The sequence below is a fragment of the Equus quagga genome, chromosome 5 (assembly GCF_021613505.1).
Source record: "Equus quagga isolate Etosha38 chromosome 5, UCLA_HA_Equagga_1.0, whole genome shotgun sequence".
NCBI lineage: Eukaryota > Metazoa > Chordata > Mammalia > Perissodactyla > Equidae > Equus > Equus quagga.
Window position 1 is genome coordinate 13,494,755 of NC_060271.1, and position 22,579 is coordinate 13,517,333.

The 22,579-nt window shown below is 38.2% G+C and overlaps 1 protein-coding gene across 1 annotated transcript in view; it reads left to right on the plus strand.

The window, feature by feature from the left end:
- The first annotated feature begins 560 nt into the window (after positions 1-560).
- Positions 561-22,579, plus strand: part of EIF2B3 (eukaryotic translation initiation factor 2B subunit gamma) — a 128,876-nt gene continuing 106,857 nt past the window's right edge. The window contains exons 1-3 of the mRNA XM_046661617.1: positions 561-683; positions 3,269-3,425; positions 8,044-8,189. Of these exons, the coding sequence (XP_046517573.1) occupies positions 3,278-3,425; positions 8,044-8,189 (294 nt within the window). The 5' untranslated portion in view covers positions 561-683; positions 3,269-3,277. The remainder of the gene's footprint in view (positions 684-3,268; positions 3,426-8,043; positions 8,190-22,579) is intronic.

Sequence of the window (22,579 nt, forward strand, 5' to 3'; positions counted from 1 at the left end):
ACATGCAGGCTCTCTTCCCGGCCTTTGCACTTGCTGGCTAGTTTGTTTGGAAGGCTCTTACTCAAGATATCCTCCTGACTCACTCTCTTCAAGCCATTGTTCAGTGTCACCGTCTCAGTGAGGTCTCACTGACCGCCCCTCCAAGCCCCAACTGTTTTGATGGCTAAAAGTGGATGTCTTCCATAACATAACAGTCTGGTTCAGAAAATCGGTGTGAGTCGCCGGGTTACACATCCCGGACACAGAAAGCCCTGGCAATTCCCAGCCTGCAGGGGCATTTGGTGATTTCCCCACTACCTAGCCTCTAGTTGCTAGCCTCTAAACTGTTTTTTCGCACAATGGTAGTTGGGGCCAGGTCGTAGAATGAGAAGTCCCTGAAGGAAGAGACTGACTTATTCCAATCTGGGATCCCGGAGCCCTGCACTGGGAGGGACGCTCAATGGGCGTTGGTGATTTGCGAATGAATGAAAGGGCAGAGTCGGCCCCGCCTCCTCTTCTCTCTCCTCCCCACGGCGCGCGCGCGCTTCTAAACCGTCATCTATCGCTCGGCGCTCGGCGCTTCTTCGCGGGCCTGCCCCGCGCGCCCATCGATCTGCTCGGCCACCGCGCGCCTGCGCCTTTGGGCTGTCAGTGCAGGCGGCGTGGGGAGCGCGGGGAGCGGTTGTGGCGCCCCGGGAGCCGAGGTAATGCTGTGGCTTCTGCGCTGCCAGGCTGTGTGCGGGCTGTCTGGCGCGGGGTGAGCGGCGCGGTGATGGCCGTCTGGCTCCGCTTTATCTGAGGGAGGCGGGCTCCTCAAGCCTGGCCGAGGAGGGCCTGACGGGGCGGGCGGGGGTGCAGAGCCCCGGAGTGTCCACCTCGAGTCCCTGCCGGACCCGGCCATGGAGTCGAGTGTCCGATCTAGAAGGGAGCTTGGGGAGAACGCGAGCCAACCACCTTGGGCAAAGATGGAGGAACTGAGTTTCAGGGAGAGGAGAATCGAATCTGCTAGAAGCCACTGCGAGCGAGCCACCAGACCCGGGACCAGACGCCCTTAGCGCAGTGCCCGAACTCTTTCCACTTCAGCCCTTCCTTCGTTTATTCAGCCTGGTTTTCGTTGTTGAGGTGCAAGGCAGTGAAATGCAAAGAGGAATACAACAGGGTCCGGATGAGAGATCAATTATGAATTAGTGTTTTGTCTTATCAATTTACAAAGCAGTGAGTGCTTTGATGGAGGCATGTCTGAGATGCCATGAGCACCCCCTCTAAAGGCTAACGTCACTCGTCATTGCCTGGATTCCCGTCACCCCGAGTCGTGACGGTGACCCTGAGATATTTGACAGTCTGCTTAGTATCATGGTTAGTTGTGTTTATGATCATCACCCAGGGCCTCATTGAGGGCAGGAACCCCAGTTCCTGGTGACTTGGGTCCTAATGTCCATTTTGCACATGTTTGAGCTGGATTCTTAGATGGAGTTGTTGAGAGCTTCACAGATGCTCACTCCACAAACACTGATTGAGTGCCTGGCATCTAGTGGGAATTGTGTTAGGTCCTGGGAATACAGTGATGACCAACATAGTCAAGGACCTCCCAGAAAATAGACATTTAAATACATGCACAAGAAAGCCTGCAAAGGCAGAGATGAGCTGTACCTGGTAGAGTGGAAACAGCTAAGGGGAAAGGTGTTGCTTTTGCTGGGAGGGTGGGAGGAGTTAGGAATAGCTTTTTAAGCAGGATGATTCTTGAACTGAGTCTTAAAAGTTTAATAGGTGATTACTAGGCACAGGAGAAAGACAACCTAAGAAGCAAGAATAGCAGGACAGAGACCAGAATTATGCAACAGCATGGTTCAGTTGGCACAGAAAGCTTTCCATGATTTAGCCTCTGTCTGGTAATATCAAACACTTACATAGTGCTTGTCATGGAGTTACCATTATTGTGTGTGCTTTACGTAGATTAACTCATTTAGTCCTCACAACAACTTTGTGAAGTAGAAACTATAATTATCCTCATCTTAGAAAATGAAGAAAACTGAGGCATAGAAAAGTTATGTAGCTTGCTCTAGTTCACACAGCTAATACATAGTAGAGCTAGAATTCAAACCCAGGCAGTTTGGCTCAAGGGTCTGTGAACTTGACCACCAGGCTCCCTTCTAGAAACTGAAGACACTGAGAGTTTTAAATGTCAGACCCCTGGTTACATCACCTATAAGTGGCAGAACCAGAACTCAGACTCAGGTCTTTTGACACTTACGGGTCCAGAGTTCCTTTCATAAAAACATCACATGTGATGGGAGTTATCCAGTGCCAAAGTGAAGTTAAATTCCAATCTCAGGCAGTGCTTGCTGGAATTGACATTGCTGTAGCTTTAAGATGTGGGTGTTGTGCAGAGCCTCCACTTTATGCCTTGGGTGTACCAGGTATAAGTGCTCTGTTTAGATATTGATGGGAGGGGCCCACAACTGATCATAATCGTGGCAAAGGTGCAACATTATTTGCCAGTTTGGTGTTAAATAAGTTCTTTTTTCAGAACATTGAATTTCATATTTTTATTAAAAGTTTACATCATTTGTTGTAAGTCAAGGAGTACTTTTATTTTAAATCAGTAAGGATTTATGAACTTTTACTGTGCCTCTGTTCTGTGGTAGGTGCTGTAAAGAGATTCTTTTGAAACTCATACAGGTTCATTTATTACCTTGAGTGTGAAAAAAGGAATCAATTTGGTTTGTTTCTGCAACTGGGCTCTACAAATCTAGGTTCAGATACGAGCCTACATTTGTATTTATAGTGAAATCTTTCATAGTTGGGGCTAATGAGCAGATGGGAGCAGATGGCTGAATTATTGGAGGAATCTTAAGCCAATTCATGCTTTTCAGAAACCTAGTACTTGTATTTGTGCTGTCAATTCTAGTCAGAAGTTTTAAAATTTTTTCAAGGAATAAGAACTCTCATAGTGCCATGGCACTAATGGTAGTATATTGTAATTTACTAAATTTGTATTCTCCATTTAATTGTGAGCAACTCAAGGGAAAAGGCCAGATCTTTTTTTATTCACATCCCTCCCCCAGCCCGTCTCCCCAAGCTGGAGCTAAGAGTTTATATCGGTGAGTAAGAGAAGATAATAAAGGTGATGTTATACTGAAGCCTTTCTCACTCTGGTTATTGGAGTTGGTTATTGGAGTGATGCATTTGACATAAGTGGGTATCAGTAACTTAAATAAAAATAGGATTAATACTGTGTGTGCTTTGATTTTTGTTACTTTTTTTCTGTTGTTTTTCTTTGTGATTGCAGTTTGTAAAAATGGAATTTCAAGCAGTAGTGATGGCAGTTGGAGGAGGATCGCGGATGACAGACCTGACTTCTAGCATTCCCAAACCTCTGCTTCCAGTTGGGAACAAACCTTTAATTTGGTACCCATTGAACTTGCTTGAGCGTGTTGGATTTGAAGGTGAGCTGTGGCAGTGAGATGTACTCATAAAACTTTTCGGGTGTTTGATCCCAATGATTTGTTAGCTTTATGAGGGTGAGAGAGGATGATTGAGAGAAGGCTAGGACTGAATGCTGACTGGAGACTGGCTTCTTTAAATTAGGAATATAGGAGTACTCTATTGCTGTGTGAAGAATGTTGAGAAGATAGCGCTAAGTGTTACTGTTTTAGAGCTGGTCTCCACAGTGATCTAAGATGAGCCCTGTAGGAATATCAGAAAGAGCAGAGTAGGAATCCAAGCCTCATCGTCAGTACTTACTGAGAATCTGTATCTGCCAGGTAATATATTAAGCACTTGGGTATAGAACTGAAAAGACACCTCAGGCCCTAATTTCTAGAACCTTAAAATCTAGTGGAGAGATACACATGAAAATAGATTATCATTGTGTAATGTGGTAAATGTTATAATAGAGGTACATTATAAATACTTGGGTATGCAGAGGAAGTTGCTTTTTCTACTTGACAGATTCAGGGAAGGCTTCACAGAATAGCTAACCCTTGAGTTGAGTATTGAAAAACAGATTACCAGCTCGACCAGTGTGGAGAGAGCATTTCCTGCAGAACAACATGTGCAGAGATACAGAGCCCTGACCAGCACCACATATTCTGGCAGCTGCTATTCATTCTATGTGGCTGTAGTATGAAGTGTAAGGAGGAGGAGTAGATACAGTGAGAGAGATAAGCAGGGGTCATGCTGTGAAGGGCCTTGTATTCCATGCTGAGGAATTTAGATTTTTTTCCTAAAAGCAGTGGGAAACCAGTGAAAGTTTTTAACAAAGGTATAATATGGTTAGATTCGTATTTTAGATAGTCTTTTGCCTTCTTTATATAAATTTTAGAATCAGCTTATTGGTTTCTATAAAAAAGGTTGCTGGGGTTTTGATTGGGATTGAATTGAATCCATAGAGCAATAGGAACAGAATTCACATCTTAACAATATTGAGTCTTCTGATCCATGAGCATGGTATTGCTCTGCATTTATTTAGGTCTTCAGTAATTTCTCTCAGTAGTATTTATAGTTTTCAGGGTACAGGGCTTACACATATTTTGTTAAATTTATCTTTAAGTAGTTTATATTTTTGATACTGTTGTAAATGGTAATTGTTAAATTTCAGTTTCTAGTTGTTGGTTGCTAGTACATAAAAGCACAAATTTTTTACTCTGACCTTATATCTTGCAACTTTGCTAAATACGCTTATTATTAATTCTTGTAGCTTTTTGTAGATTCCTTAGGATTTTCTGCAGTTTGACCTAATTGACGTTTATAGAGCATGCCACCCAGTAAAACAGAATACACATTCTTTTCAAGTGCTCGGGACTTTTACCAAGATAGACCATATTTTTGGAAATAAAACAGGTCTCAATAAATTTTTAAAGATTAGAATCATACAAAGTATATTCTCTGACCATAGTAGAGTTAAATTAGAAATCATTAACATAAAGACATCAAGAGAATCCCTAAGTATTTGGAAGTTAAACTACACACTTCTGCATAACCCATAGGTCAAAGAAGAAATCGCAAGGGAAATTAGAAAATATTTTTAACTTAATGAAAATGAAAATATAATGTATTAAATTTTGAGGGGTATAGCTAAAGTAGTGTTTAGAGGAAAATTTATAGCATTAAGCGCTACATTATAAAAGAAGAAATGTCTCAAATTATCATCTAAGCTTCTACTTTGAGAAACTAGAAAAAGAACAAATGAAACCCAAATAAGTAGAAAGGAGGAGATAAAAAAATAAGAACAGAAATAAATTATAGAAAACGAAAAATACTGGAGAAAATCAGTAAAACCAAAAGCTGGTTCTTTGTAAAAATCAATAAAATTGTTAAATCTGTAGTTAAATTGATCAAAAAAAAGAGAGGAGACACAAATTGCTAATAACAGGAATGAGAGAGGAGACATCACTACAGATCCTATACACAATGAAAAGATAATAAGTAAATAATATGAACAATTTTATGGTAATAAATTTGACAACTTAGATTTGTATTTTTAAAAGATTTCTTTGGAAACTGTGTGAAGAAACAATTTGAGGAAGTCAAGACTACAAGCAGGGAGACAAGTTAGGCAATTGATAGAGAAGTCCACAGGAGCAATGAAGAGGGCCTGAACTAAAGCAGTAGCACTAAGGATGGAGAAGAGGGAACATTTGATAAAATTGATGATTAATGGGGAGGGGGAGTGGAAAAGAGGAAAGAGTTCTCTCTACTTTTTGCTTGGGTGACTAGGTAGATGGTGATGCCAGTAATTAGGAAAGGGAATATGAGACAAGGAACAGGTTTGAATGACGATAGTGAGTTCAGCTTTGGCCACAGTGAATTTGAGTTGTCCTGTAGTTAGATATGGCAAATCAGAGTACCAGATGGAGGTGGTGCCAGAGCCTTTGGACCAGTCTTGTGATCCAGTGTTCATTGCACTATGAGAACTGCCTTTCTGAGACAGACCCATGAATGTTTCTATGCAGTAGTCTATAGGACATTGATGTTAAGAGATATGTTTTAGAAGAGATTTTGTTTTTAGAGCTTAATCTCACAGGTGAAGGATACACCTTAATACACTGTAAAATATCCCATTTTCCTTTCATATCCTTATGGATTTGTCATCTGTAACTTTTTTTTCTTTTTACTTTTGCTATATCTTTAATTATGTTTGGGGATGGCCTCTTGTGGTATATTTAAGGAGACAAGTAGGAATGAAGGAACGGCTTTGGGTAGGAGGAAGGCTACATATTCCACTGCAATGAGAGGACGAGAGAGAAGGAAAGGCTCGAATGCAGATCAGGAAGGAGAGACAGGAATTAAAATAATTCACTCCTTTAGTCTCTATATTCTCAATGGAGCAGGAGGCAGAGTTATCTGAGCTGGAGAGAGGAAGGTGATGGGATTGTGACCTGTAAGTAACGAAGCTTTAGAATTGCTGCTGGAAAATGGGAGAGAGCGGACTAGGGATACTGAGGAGGAGATGTAGGCAACATCAGCTCTCCCTGATGATCTCCAGCCTCAGATTGAGGTTGAAGAGTGTAAATTTATAATTACTACAGTTAGTACAATTGCAGGGTGTTTTTTTTCTGTCTTCTTCTTTTTTTCCCCTTTCACCATTGCTCAGGTGTTGCAGAGTAGAAAATTTATTCTCGCTGAGTCTCACTCAGAATTTGGAGAATGCCTCCCTAAACGTAGGATTCTGGAGTTCAACAGCCACATCTGTGTTCACTCTGTTTGTATTTTTGGTGATTTTAGAGAAGTCAACATAGCCCTGCTTAGCGTTTGCCTCTCTCCACACAGAAGAGTCTTGGTCCAATTATTAGACTGACTGTCCCATATTTAAAGTTATTCCCTTCAGTCTATCCACTCTGCCTAAAACGTCCTCTACAAACTATGGAAATGTCACCTTCTCTTTAAAATCCTAAACAGTATCAATCACCCTGTCCTGTATACTCTCATTACGCTTTGTTTTTCTATCTCAGTACCTCAAGGCCTGTTTTATGCTGTGTAGTTAGTGGCATGGGAGACTGATCTCCCTGAGAACAGATGCTGTGTCTAATTCATCTTTGTAACATCAGCATTTTACATACAGTAGGTACTAAAGAAATTTTTGTCGGGTTTGAATTCATCATGGCCTACCTCAAAGGCCGTCTCTTCCAAGAAGCCTGCCTCGATTAATCATTTCCGTGTCTGATTTCTCTGTGTTAATGTTTCTTACGAATAGGAACCATGTTGAGTTCATTTCCAAATTCTCAGTGCCTTTGTGTGTTTTGCATATTAAATATATTTGTATTTATTGGATGAATGAGTTAAAAGAAAACCTAGTTGGGGAGAGGAAGAGAGAAGGAAGGAAGGGTAAATGATTTGAAAAGAACAAAAGAAGAAAAGGGTAGAAAATAGAAAAGAAGAAAATTGTGACCTGGAGCACTACCATGGAGCAGGTGGAAATTGTTGCACTTTAGAGGTGCTGAAATCCGGTCTGTGGACATCAACAACACGTGCTATGTTGCTGTGGATTACGTTACCCTGCCAAAGAACCATGACAAAACTCCAACTTTTCTCTCATTGGTTGATAGCTACACGCATAAGGTGAAGATATCTATTCTGTGGAAGTTGCCTCTTACTAGGGTTCATTGTGATCCTCAGGGAAGCACTAATTGCTCCCTGGTGGGGAGTGGTGATAGCTCTTTCTTTGTAGTGAATGAAGATTTAAAATGCGATCCCATTTGTGTATGCTTTGACGAATATTCTCCTGAATTATTTACATCAAGAAGAAGTGGCACTTAACATACTAGTTAATGTGGACTCTAATCGTACAGACCAGAGTTTTGTCTTGGGTCCATTGCTTACTAGTCATGTGACCCTGAACAAATCACTTAATATCTTTTGGTCCAAATTTGCTCATTTGTAAAATGAGATTGTTGTGAGAAATAATTGAGAGAACTCATGTAAAATACATTGAAAATGCTCAATAATATTAGCTGTTGTTATTAAATCTAGAAACAGAACAAATCTAATTGAATTAGTGAAACCATTGTCTAAATGAATGACAGTTTTTGCGTTTGCTCTTCTTTTTTTTTTTTCATTCTGTAGAAGTCATTGTTGTTACAACCAGGGATGTCCAAAAGGCTCTATGTGCAGAATTCAAGATGAAAATGAAGCTAGATATTGTGTGTATTCCTGATGAAGCTGACATGGGAACTGCAGATTCTCTGCGCCACATATATCCAAAACTTAAGGTGAAAAACTATTTCTTGATGTTATGGTTTATTGAAGATAAATATTATCTTATGTTTTCACAGTGCATAGCAGTTTACCATGCTTTCTTAAAAATATATTCTTGGGGGCCGGCCTGGTGGTGTAGTGGTTAAGTTCGCACACTCTGCTTTGGTGGACCAGGGTTAGCAGGTTCAGATCCAAGGCACAGACCTACACACTGCTCATCAAGCCACACTGTGGCGGCGTCCCACATACAAAATAGAGGAAGACTGGCACAGATGTTAGCTCAGGGACAGCCTTCCTCAAGCAAAAAGAGGAGAATCGGCAATGAATGTTAGCTCAGAGCCAATCTTCCCCACCAAAAGAATATGTATATATTCTTGCCTCACATACTTTGTTGCCCATTTAGTCTGCAGCTGCTTTTTAGTTTGATTACTAGTGAAGATTTAGACATATAGTTGTCACAGTCACTGCTTTCCAATATTTTTGAGTAATAGTCCATCTTTATAAATAAAGGTATACTTCAGATGTACTTCAAAAGATTCCATTTATATTAAGTTCATAAATAAGCAAAATTAATATATAATGATAGAAATGAGAGCAGCAGTTGACTCTGTGGATGAGAAATTGACTGGAAAGAAGTGCAAAGGAACTTTCAAAAATTCTAGACTCCCCACATGATAATGTTTGAACTTTTAATCTTCTTTGATTAAGAAACTGACAAGGGCATATAGATATGAGGACACAGTCTCCCTAGTGGATTGTGGCCCATAAACTGAGAAGGATCTACCATAAATTGTTCTGAAATTGATGTCTTTTGGAAAAATTCATTCTGTGTGGTAATGTTGCTATCTTGTTTGAATGGGGAGGCAGACTTTCTCATGCTATTTCTGGCGACTACACATAGATGTGTTAATATTTTCAACCCACCTATGCACTAAAGAACAAAAAATTAATGCAGATATGTACGTGGTGTTTCCTCCTTTATTGGAGAATAATTTACACACAGTAAAATACACAAATATTAAGTATACAGTTTGATGAGTTTTGACAAGTGTGTACACCCAGGTTATCATTATCCAAATCTAGAGTTTCCATTACCCCTGAAAGTTCCTTTGTGCTTTGTGTTAGTCAGTCCCCACCTCTACAGTGAACTGTTGTTCTGATTCCTGTTACCATATATTAATTTTGTTTGTTCAGGAACTAGATATAAATGGAATCACACAATTTTATTCTGGTTTCTTTTGTTCAGCATAATATTTTTCAGATTCATTCATATTATTGCAGATGTAACTAGTGTGTTCTTTTTTATTGCTGAGTAGTATTCCGTTGAATAAATACATCACTATTTACCCATTTTCCTGTTGATGGTCATTGGATTGTTTTTAATTTTTGGATATTGTGAATGAAGCTGTTATGAACATTGTTTGGCAAGTCTTTTTGTGAAAATATTCTAAGTTGTAGGGTTTACTTTATTAGAAACTGCCAAACAGTCTTCCAAGTAGTTTACACTTGGATCAACAATGTGTAAGAGTTGTATTTGTTCATATCTTCGTCAGCACTTGGTATTGTTAATCTTTTTAAATTTGAGCATTCTACTGAGTGTGTATGTAGTGGTATCTCATTGTGGTTTTAATTTGCATTTTCCTGGTAGTAATGATGCTGACCACCTTTTCATGTGATTATTGGCCATTTGTGTCTGTTCGAGATATTTGCCTATTTTTAATTGAGTTTTCCTTTTTATTATAGAAATTCTTTATATATTCTAGATGCCACTCTTTTCTCAGATATGTGTTGTGAATCTTTTCTGCTAGTCTGTGGCTTGCCTTTTCACTTTCTTAATGGTGTCTTTTGATGACCGGAGGTTTTAAATGTTTATGAAATCAAGATTACTGATTTTTTCTTTTATGGCTAGTACTTTTTGTGTCCTAAGAAATCTTTGCTTACCCCAAGCTTGTAAAGATATTATTTTGTGTTTGCTTCTAAAAGTGTTATAGGTTTAGCTTTTATATTTAGGTCTGTACCCCATCTTGATTTAATTTAGTATGTGGTGTGAGATAGGGATAAAGATTTACTTTTTTCTATATGGATATTCGGTTGTTCCAGCACCATTTGTTAAGAAGACCTTCCCCATTGAATTGCACTGGTTCCTTAGTTGAAAATCAGTTGACCATATATGTGTGGTCTATTTCTACCCTTTCTATTTTGTCCTATTGGTCTATTTATCTGTCTTTACTTCAATACTATGTTGAATAACATCTTGATTATTTTAACTTTGTAGTAGGTCTTGAAATATTTGTTCCTTTTCCTTAAGATTATCTTGGCTATGTTAGGTCCTTTGTATTTCCCTATAAATTTTGGAATCAGTTTCTCAGTTTCTACAAAGAAAGCTATTTGGGATTTTGATTGGAATTGCATTGAATCTATAAATCAATTTGAGAAGAATTGACATCTTCCAGTCCTTGAACATCTATTTATTTAGGTTTTCTTTTATTTTCCTCAATATTATTTTATAAGTTTCAGTGTAGAGGTTTTGAACATTCTTGGTAATTTATTCCTAAGTAAATGTTTTGAATGATATTTTAAGTGGTATTTTAAATTCTATTTTCCAGTTGTTTGCTGCTTATACATAGATGTACAATTTATTTTTCTATATTGGCTTTGTACCTTGTGACCTTGTTAAATTATAGATTCTTTAGGATTTTCTATATATATCATCATGTTGCCTGTAAATAAAAACAATATTACATCTTCCTTTTTAATCTTTATACTTCTTTTTCTTTTCATTGTTTTATTGCCCTGGCCAGGGCCTCCAGTGCATTATATAGGCATTTTCATTCACTTTTTGGCCTCCCTTTTTGTTTTTGTATGCTTCCACCCAAATAGGCTTTGGGCTTCTGATTTGGGATTTCTAATACCATAATATTGGGTGTATTACTTTCTGGAGTGCAACTGCTTATTTCTTTAGGGAAGATATGGGGAATTTCGCTAGGGTAATGAGAAGAGAATTCTGTTCCTTCACAGAGGTAGATGCCAGGTTTACCAAGAAGCTTAGAGTGTTTAGGGGTCTTCCCAGGGGCTGTTTTAGCTACCGTCTAAAAGTTTAGGATGTTGCTTGGGTGTCTGGTGTTGCGGAGTGGACCTGTTTGGATTGATCAGAGATATGGGCAAGGTCATCATTTGTACCCATGGGAGAGTGGGGAAAACTGAGGAAGAAGGAGATTTGGCTAAGGCCTTGATGGGTAAAGGCCTGGCTGCTCATCCTGGCATGAGATTGGCAGAATTCCTTCAGATTGGCCCTGGGTCCTGAGTGAGTTTATCCATTCCTCTTCTGTGGGACAATTAGGTTGCTTTCCTTTCTTTTACTATATATAGTGCTACAATGACCATCCTCGCACCAGTGTCTTTGTGCTCTTGTTGTGAAGGTAGACATCTAGAAATGATGTGTGGGTTATAAGGTCTATGCATCTCCAGCTTTGCTAGATGTTGGCAAATTGCTCTCCAAAGTAGTCATACTAGTCTACATTCCCATCAGTAGTATGAATTAGAGTTCTGGTTTCTTCCTGTCCTCACTAACAGTTGGTGCTCTCAGACTTTTAAATTTTTGGTAATATGATGGGTATGAAGTGGTACCTCATTGTTGGTTTAATTTTGCATTTCATTGAGTATATGAAGATTTTTTACTAGATATATTGGCCATTTTCGTTTTCCGTGAATTTTCTGTTCATGTCCTTTGCCCATTTTTTTGTTTGGGTTGTCTTTTCTTACTAACATATATATACTGTATGTATTCTTTATACTAATCCTTTGCCAGTTATATGGGTTGCGTTTTTTTCCCCCAGTCTGTCACCTCTTTTCTCTTTACTTATAGTATCTGTTATCCTACAAAAGTCTTACCATTTTTTGTGGTTAACTGGATCACTCTTTTCCTTTATGATACTTGCTTTTTGTGTTTTAGTTAAAAATGACATAATGATAGGCTCCTGCCAGGTAAAAGCTTTACAATTTTACTTTTCATATTTGGATTTTTAAACCAGTATTTATATTTGTATATGACATGAGATAGATATCTAATTTTTTTTTTTCACTGAGGAAGATTTGCTCTGAGCAAACATCCCTTGCCAATCTTCCTCTTTTTACTTGAAGAGGATTTGCCATGAGCTAACACCTCTGCCAGTCTTCCTCTATTTTGTATGTGGGTCCCCGCCACAGCATGGCCGCTGATGAGTGGTGTAGGGTCTGCACCTGGGAACCAAACCCAGGCCTCCAAGTGGAGCATGCCAAACTTAACCACTAGGCCATGAAGCCAGCCCCAATAGATATCTAATTTTATCTTTTTTCCAAATGAATAGTCAGTTGTCCCAGCACTATTTATTGAGTAATCTCTTTTCCTCCTTGATTGATACCAAGCTCTAGATATACATGGGACTATTTCTAATAGTCTCTTCCACTGGTCCAGTTGTCTTTTCCTTCACCAATATGCTATTGTTTTAATTACCATAGCTTTATAGAAATTCTCTCTAGTAAGATGACTCCCCTTTACCTCACCTTGTTACTATTTTTCTTTGGTCATCTTGACTATTCTTCACCTTTGACATATGAATTTTAGTATCATCCATGAAAACTCTATCTTGGTGTTTGATTGGAATTACGGTGATCTTCAGATTAATTTGAGAGAGTTGGCACTTTATAATACTGAGTGTTTCTGTTCCTCGAATATAATATAGTAGTGCCCTCTTATCCACAGTTTTACTTTCTTTGGTTTCAGTTACCTGGGGTCAACTGCAGTCCAAAAACATTAAATGAAAAATAAACAATTCATAAGGTTTAAATTGTGCACGTCATTTTGAGTAATGTGATGAAATCTTGAGCCATCCTACCCCATCCCACCCATGATGTGACTCATCCCTTTGTCCAGCAGATCCACACCGTATACAGTACCCACCTGTTAGTCACTTCGTAGATGTCTCAGTTATCAGATCAACGCTCACAGCATCGCAGTGCTTGTGTTCAAGTAACCCTTATTTTACTTAATTAGGGCCCAAAGTTCAACAGTAGTGATGGTGGCAATTCAGATATGCCAAAGAGAAGCTGTACAATGCTTCCTTTAAGTGAAAAGGTGAAAGTTCTTGACTTAAGGAACGTAAAAAAGTCATGTGCTGACGTTGCTAAGATCTACGGTAAGAACAAATCTATCTGTGAAATTGTGAAGAAGGAAAAAGAAATTCGTGCTAGTTTTGCTCTTGTACCTCAAATACGTGTGTATAGGAAAAACAGTATATATATGGAGGTACTGTGTGCAGTTCAGCCATCCACGGGGGTCTTAGACTGTATCCCCTGCAGATAAGGGGGGGACTCTTTATTAAGGCTATCTTTGTGTTTTTAAATAAAGTTGAATAATTTCCTATAAAAGTGTCTTACACATCTTATGTTGAATTTATCAGAAGGTGTTTTCTAGTTTTGTTGTTATTATAAATGGTAATTTTTTTAAAGGTCCACAAGTTATATTTGGTTATGTCTTTTTAGTCTCTTTTGCTCTAAAACAGTCTCCCCTTCAGCTACTTGTTTTCCTCATACCATTGACTTATCAAAGAAAAGAAGTTATTTGTCCTGTAGAATCTCTCACATCTCTGGTGTGTCTTATTGCTTTCTGTTGATGTCATTGAACTTGTTTTCTTTTTTTTCTCAGATGATTGACATTTTATTTTATCTTTTATTAAGGCATAATAGATATACAATATTATATTAGTTTCGGGTGTACAATATAACAATTCAATATTTGTATATATTGTGAAATGATCTCCACAATAAGTGTAGTTAATATCCATCACCATACATAGTTGCAGAATTTTTTTTCTTGTGGTGAGAACTTTTAAAATCTACTCTCTTAGCAACTTTCAAATATGCAATACAGTATTGTTAACTATAGTCACAATGCTGTACATTACATTCCCGTGACTTACTTATTTTATAACCGCAAGTTTATACCTTTTGGCTCCCTTCACCCATTTTGCCCACCCCCCCATCCCTATGTCTGGCAACCACCAATTTGTTCTCTGTATCTTTGAGCCTGTTTTGGTTTTTTTAGATTCCACGTGTAAGTGAGATCATATGGTATTTATCTTTCTCTGTCTGACTTCTTTCACTTAGTATAATGCCCTCAAGATCCATCTATGTTGTTGCAAATGGCAAGATTTCCTTTTTTATGGCTGAATAATATTACATTGTGTATATGTATCACATTTTCTTTATCCATTCATCAGTTGATGGACACTTAGGATGTTTCCATATTTTGGCTATTGTAAATAATGCTGCATTGAACATGGCTTAACCTGTTTCTTTCCTAGTATTTTCTTGTAAACTGGAATTTGGATCTAAATGTCAATTAAATTCAGTTTCAACTTTTTTGGCAATAATATGAAATAATAATATTTCACGTATGTACTTCACATTACATTGTATCCAGACCTGAAATCAGGCATTTCTTTCAAAAGCCTTGCTTGTCTTATGTACAGCTTTTTACACATCAGTCACACCTCAGAAATGTGGTTAAAAAAAATAAATAAAAAGCCCTGTTTTCTTTTTGTGGAGAATAATATTTATAGACTACAGTCTGGGCTCTAGGAGAAATAGAAGCTTTTGAATTTTATTGTAACTGATTTTTCAGTCTTTTCCTTTATGGTTTGTGATTTCTGTGCCTTGCTTTAGAAATTCTTCCCTATTCTGAGGTCTTAAAGATATTTTCTTATAATCTCTTTTAAGAGTTTGTTTTGCTTTTCACATTTCAGGCTCTAATTCACTTAGAATCTCTCCATTTATTTCAGTCTTTTAAAATATATCTAAATAAAGTTTTATAATTTTCTTTATAAAAATCTTATTTATCTTTTATTAGATTTATTCCCAGATGTGTTTTCATGTTCTCTCTTTTTATTAGTATGTATATTGTATATGTAAATAATGTATATAACTTAAAAAATCAAATAGTTCTACAAGACAGAGTGAAAGAAAGGGTCTCCTGCACTATTCTTCCACATTCGTGATTTCTGCTCTTCAGAGGCAACTGCTTTCAGCTCTTCCTTTTTTTCTGATACTGTCCTCAGTATTTCTAAGTAACATATTTATACTAGTTTTTTAAATATATTTAGGTGATATCTATTGAATTTCTACTATGGAAGATGAGGATTTGGCTCACTTACTACCCCATCTGCCCCCCATGTGCATATGCAAGCTCCCCCTTTCCTGATCTTCCCAATATGGTAACATCATAATTTTTTATTAAATCACTTATGAGGGCTTATTTAGAGGTGAGCCATATAGTGTACTAATATTACATTTCCTTTTTAAAAAATCAACTTTATTGAGTTAATTTACATACAATAAAATACACCCGTTTTAAATGTACAGTTTGCTAAGTTTTTTTTAATCAAGTTTATTGGCGTATAAGTTACAAACAGCAAAATTCACCCTTTTTAGTATCCTGAGTTTTGACAATGTACTCCGGTAGTATAACTATACCACCTCAATCAAGATGTGGAACAATTCGGTCATCCCTTACAAATTCCTGCTTCCTTTTTTTATACACTGTTTTGCTTTTCTTAGAGTTATTAACCGCCTCACTTTTAAAGTTGCTTAGTTTTCTATCACTAAACCATCCGCAGACTTTCTAAAAGGAACGTAAATGTATCAATATGTTTAAACATATCAGGTATCCTGTCAGTTACTGTTTTTATTTTCCTTTGAGACAACCCTCCTGGGAGCCATCCACTCTTTTCAGATTTCTCCCGGTTGCTCTCTAAGCCTGATGCAGAGCTGTCCTCCTGGAACTTCTGTTCACCATCACTCTGGGAATTCCCTTCTCTCTCTTACGCTGGATGCCCTGGTTTCTAGATCCCGCGTTTTCCTCTTTCTTGGTTTACTCCCTCATTTCAAAGGAACCCAACTCTTACTGGCTTCTTAGAGAGCATGAAAGGTAAATATTTTGAGAACTTGCATGTTTGAAAATGTTTTATTCCATCCTTACTCTTGAACGATAACTGACCTTTGTATAGAATTCCAGGTTAGAAATAATATTCTCTCAGAATTTTTTGTCCCATGGCCAAACAGAGACAGACAAACTTCCTTGATGACTCCCTGTGCTGTGGACTTTTTTTTCTCCCAAGTTTACTCTTCACTGAGGTCCCACTTATGCGGGGTCTCATTTCAAAGTCCCTGCTTTATACCGGCTTCAAGCCACATCTTTGGGCCCCATGTAACCCTTAAAAACCCCAGTTAGGGCAGCCGAGGTTTCAGCTGTGTTTTCATTTCCTTCTTCAGTTCTGGCACTTGGTATTTTCTCATTCTTTCTTATAAGTGTAAATACATTTGGAATAATTGGAATAAATAATAATACATTACCCACAATTTTTACGTGTTTATAATAGAATTTTGGGGTTCTTAGTCCACCAGTTTTCCAATACCAGAAGCCTCCATGCTAAACACTTAATGTGCATTATTTAATCCTCTAACTACACTCAGAGGTAGAAGCTATCTTTATATCCACATTTTACAGATGAGAAAAGTAGGGCTTAGAGAGCTTGAGTAACTTGCCTAAAGTTCAGATGGAAAGAAAGGCTATGCACTCGGTGCCAAAGTCCCAGTAAATGCATTGAGTAATCAAGGGGTTGATAGGATAATGTCTGCTTGGTATAGCCATATGGCACCTGTCTCAGTGGAAATTGAGTTTTTATTTGGGAGTGCAGTAGTGGAGTGGGTTAGAGACATAATAAAGAAGAGTTAGAAGAATACTATGTGCCCTCTAGAGCAGTATTGGGAACCGCTGCTTGGATCTGCTTATGGAAGAAGGAAAACGTGCTGAATGTCACGCTCTAATTGAGTCTTGTAGGAAGAATAGGAATTTGTGATGGTGGGGTGATAAGGAGGGATAGATATTCCTAGTGTGAAGAAGATAGAACAGCTCCAGCAAAAGTATGAAAATGTTGGTAGATCCTGTACTTTAACAGTTGAAGAATTACTGCAAAGCTGAGATACAAGGGGATATTTTTAGCTCCAAATTGTGTTATCTGAAGGCTTCACTTAGTGAAGCATATACCTTTAAAACTTGTACCAAGGTCTATATTTCTTTGAGATATACTAAAACAGAAAACATACTAATTAAATAACTTAATTGCTAGTCTTTTTTTCTTTCTGGATGGCAGCCCGGATAAAATACATTTAATGTTTAATTCGATCTTTCTTTGGAAGTTGAACAATTTGGGGGAGAGGTGAAAGGCAGATGAAAAATGGAATTGAGAGGCAGCAGAGATCTCCTTGGCAATAACAGCTGATTATTCTCACACGATCTCTATCTGTGGCCAATTGAGAACTTCTGAGGATACTTAAATTTGTTAAAGCTTTATAAATGAGTACATTTGAGAAATTCATTTACTTCAAAACCTTAGTTTCTGTTCTTAGAGACTACTCTGAAGTAGGGAGTTAATTTCTTAGCTGATTATAAGGATGTAAATTTTATTTTCCTTAGAGTTACCTGGAACATTTGCTCTGAAAATCTCAAGGGAGGTCTTTCATATTTACTGTGTGTGTCTGGCCTTGTGGATTTCTAATCCCCACAGCTACCTTGAAATGCATATAGTATTCTCTTTTACAATTGAGAAACCTGATACCCAGAGAACTTAAATAACCTGCCTGAAATCTCACACCTGGTTATGTGCTGACCAGAGCTAGAACGCAGCCCATCTCAAATGTCCATACTTTTTTCACTCTATCATGTTGCCTCCAAAGACAAGCATCAGTAGTCCTTACAATCTCCTCTGACACTAGACCCTTGGCTTTAGAACAGATTTAGTTGGTCTGGTGTTTTCAAAATTACTTTTTCCTTCTCTTTTTGAGTTTCTGGGGTTCATGTATTTGGAATTTTTGTGTACATAAGATAGTTTTATTTATATCTAGAACTCTTTTAAAGTATCCAATTCAGTAGTTCTTGGTACATAGAGAACTCTTAATTAAATATTTTTGTGTAAACTATATTTAAAAATTAGCAAATTTCCTAACAGTCCTCAAGGAACGATGTAGTTTCCTGTCTTGCAAATGTGCCGCTGTTACTTCTTGATATCTTTCTCTAAGCGGAGGGAGACCCAGTGTTGAAGGAAGACTTTTTGTCCTGTCCAGAGCCATATGAGCAACAAGAGCTCTCCTTCTTGGGCAAGAAGTAAGGATGCAGTCTGCGATCTGCACGTAAAGCAAGGCTGGCTGATTCCTTGGACAGTGAGCCTGACTCACGTTAGATGCTCCTCTATTTGTCTGAGGTAATCGGCCATTGGTGCCATTTTTATGCTTTAGAAATAATGTGATTATTCCTTAGATGACTGTTTGAGAACAGATTGGTGAGGTACATTTAAGAGGCCTCCGTAGACTAAATCTATAATAGAGTTCTGTAGCCTATGTTGTTTTATATTGCAGGTCTCATGAGTTTTCTTAATTTAGAGAATGCAGAGCTGATAATTTTCTGTTTAATCTAGACGGGAATCTTTCTTTGGCCTCAGGCAAGCCTCATTTACCATCTGCCTCAGTTTCACAACCAAGAAAATAGGGATAATGATACCAACACACTAGTTAGAGGGTTAGTTATTTAAGTCCTTTGATGTAGAAAAAGGACTATTGTTATATGTCTTATGAAACAGCTAACGTGCTACAACAAAGAACAAACTGTGCAGAGGAAATCCCCATCCTAGAGACAGCTTGTTAGGAAGATTGAGCGTATGTGCTGTTTTTAGATGTTCAAAAAGCTAAGTGCAAGTTATTTTCTTTTCAGTGTTTGATGTCTTTGTCAAATAACAAATCTCTGTCATTCCTTCCTGGAACCCTTTATTTTGCCCAAGGATTTGTTTTTGGTAGATTTCTATCTTCTTGAAAAGAATGAGTACAGTTTGGTCAAGGGAAGATCTGAGAACTTGGCCCCAACTTGCTTGAAGACTTTTTTAAGTGCCAGTTTTCCTTCCTATGACTGCTTGGTGGGCTGTGGTTGCCTAGGAGAGCCTCAGTATATCCTTGATGTTGCCTTCTTTGAGCCTGCTGGTGGCATAGCGAAAAGCCCAGGAGTTATGGCAGAAGCAAGTTAACCAGTTGGATGAGGGAATTTTTGAACCTTTATTTTTCCCCCCAGAAAATCTCAATGGAGCTTTTCTCTTGACTGTGCCAACGTAGTATCTGTATCCACAAGCTTGAAGTGTTTTCATCTTACCCTCTCATAGACTTCTCCTTGTTGGAACTCTGGTCTGTGGGATGGGATTTCTGCAGCCTTATATTGCATTTGATAGCCAGAAAACTTGTAAGGTCTGTGTGAGCCTGATTCCTTTGAGTCACTTCCCCTCTTCTATAGGGACACTTTCATGGAATGCAGGACTGTGGGGGCAGGAATATGATAGCTAGGAATTATGGTAGAAAGCCCAGGCTGTCATCACAAACTGTCTTTAGCTTTGGGTGACAAGCAGCCTACAGAGCTTAAATTTTTGGAAACTCTTGGTAGGGCCACCTGCTATGCTCTGAATCATAAGGTAACACTACAAGTTGATTAGTGGAATGGACCTATACAATTTGTGGGAAGTCAGTAAGTATTCTGTTATCATGACCAGGGAGTTCATTTGAAGTAGCCTCTAGCTACTCAGCCTTTTTTCAACTTTTAACTTAGGCATCATCTGCTCCAACAAGCCTCCCTGGCTTTCTAAGACTGGATTAGATGCCATTTTTCTGTACTTGCACAGAGGATTAAAATGTTCTGTTATCGCATCATCTCCCTGCACTAGACTATGGGACAAGAACTTTATCTGGGCCTGTCATAGAGAGGATGCTCAATGTATAATTGTTAAATGAATGAATGACAGATGGAAGCAAGCTGTTTGTAAACATTTGAAACAAGCTCCTTATTCCTTTAACATAGACACAGATGTTTATGTGAGCCTAAGGATGAATTTCAGCAGTTGTAGACCAGAGGGATCATGGCATTGGCTGCTTGATGTTCACTTTATTTGTATCTGTAATTTCCCACCAAGACCTAAGTTTACTGACATGGCTGACCCTTTACCCCAACCAGGTTATCCCAGAAGGAGGATTATTTTATTTTGTTTTATTGAAGCAATTGGGTGGCATAGTTAAAAGAACACAGGCTTTCATAAAGACAGGTAGACCTGAATTCTAATTCTTGTTCCATCACTCACTAGCTATGTGACCTTGGATGAGGTTATAAGTCCCTTCCAAGCTTGCATTTAATTCGTGTATAAAATTTCATAATTTTTCATTTATTCACAAGTATGTATTAAACATCTACTGTATGCCAGGCACTATTCTAGATGCTAGAAATATAGTGGTAAACCAGATAAACAAGATCCCTGCCCTCATACAGCTACTCTATAAGGAGAGAGATAATAAACAAGGAAACAATAAATAAATAATTTCAGGTGATAAGTGCTAAGAAGAAAAATAAAGCAAGATAAGGGGATAAAGAGTGATGGAGAAAGGAGACCTCTTTTAGACAGGAGATAACATTTGAGAAGAAACCCTAATGGTGCAAGATAGTGAGACTTAAGAAGGTCTTTCCTCACAGTGAGAATAGCAATTGCAAAGGCCCTGAGGTTGGAATGAGTTTAGCATGTTTGAGAAGCAGCAAGAAGAACAGTATGACTGGAACATAGTACATAAAGCCTGAGAATTAGGTGAGGACCAGATCATAAAGGATCTTATAGATCATAGTAAGAATTTGGAATTTAGATTTTGGTCTGTGTTGGAAGACCTTTGGTGGGTATTGAGTGACATCATCTGGTTTATGCTTTTAAAAGATCACTTCAGCTGCTAAATGGAAAATAAAACTATAGTACAATAGGACTGAATCAGGCAGATCAGTTAAGAGACGGTTGCAATAGTCCAGGTGAAAGATAATGCTAAGACTAGGAAAATAGTGGTAGAAGTAATAGAATTCTAGAGATACTTTGAAGGTAGAGCTGACAAGACTTCTTATGGATTGGATATACAGAATGAGGAAAAGAGAGCAATCAAACAGTAGCTTCTGGATGTTTTACTTGAACAACTGGAGGAATGGTGATATCATTTACTGCAATGTGGGAGACTAGAGGAGGAGCAAGTTGGGAATCAAGATAATTTTCAGACATTAAATTTGCAACATTGGGTATTAGATTTCCAAGCTGAGGTATCAAGTAGGCATTTGGATGTATAATTCTGAATCTCAAAGGAGAGGTCAGGGTTGGAGATACAAATCTGGGGATCATCAACAAATTAAATGGTATTTAAAGCCATGTGAAATCATCTAGGGAATGTATATAGCAAAGGAAGAAAAGAGGGCCTAAGACTGAGCCCAGTATTTAGAGATTAAGAAGCAGAGGAGGAGCAAACAAAGGTGATTATGAAGGTATGGCCACTGAAGTGGAAAGAAAAATCAGGAAATTAAGGTGTCACGGAAGCTGAGTGAGGAAAGTAAATCAAGAAGGAGGGAGTGATCAGTTATGCCAAATACTACTGAGAAATTGAGTAAGGTGACAATAAGAATTTATCGTTAGAGTTGGCGGTAGGTTTACTCATGACTTAAACCCTTGCTGCAGTGGTAGGGACAGAAAACCTGATTAGAGAGAAGGGGAGAGGAATGAGAGAATGGACATAGTGAGACAGCTAACTGTTTTGAGAAATTTTGATACAAAGGGAGAAGAAAAATAGGACAGAGTGAACTATTTCATGCTTACAAAAGAATATGTATGATATAAATACATGCTCCCTTGCCCAGCTTATAAAAATAAGATATTCTGGGGCCGCCCGGTGGCACAGTGGTTAAGTTCGCATGTTCCACTTCTCAGGAGGCCCGGGGTTCGCCGGTTCGGATCCCGAGTGCGGACATGGCACTGCTTGGCAAATGCCGTGCTGTGGTAGGCATCCCACATATAAAGTAGAGGAAGATGGGCGTGGATGTTAGCTCAGGGCCAGTATTCCTCAGCAAAAGAGGAAGATTGGCAGTAGTTAGCTCAGGGCTGACCTTCCTCAAAAAAAAAAAAAAGATAGTCTTTTTTTTTAAAGATGGGATGTATGTTAGCGTATACATGTGCTGATGGAATGATCTAGAAGAGGAGGAAATTGAAGATAGAAAAAAGAAAGCATTCAGTTATTCAATTCAACAACTATATTTTTCTTACCTCCACTGTACTAGTCACTGTGAGTAAAATAAAGTCCCTGCCCTTATGGAGTTTATTGAGTAGATTAGAGGGAATGTGATCCAGTGTGCAAGTGGATAGGTTTGCCTTAGATTGGAATAGGGACAGTTAATCCATTATTAAGGACAGAATATGTAACATGTAATGCATGTAGGTTCGTTAATTTTGTGTTATGAAGATGTTTGCTGTTTCTGATTGCTTTTATT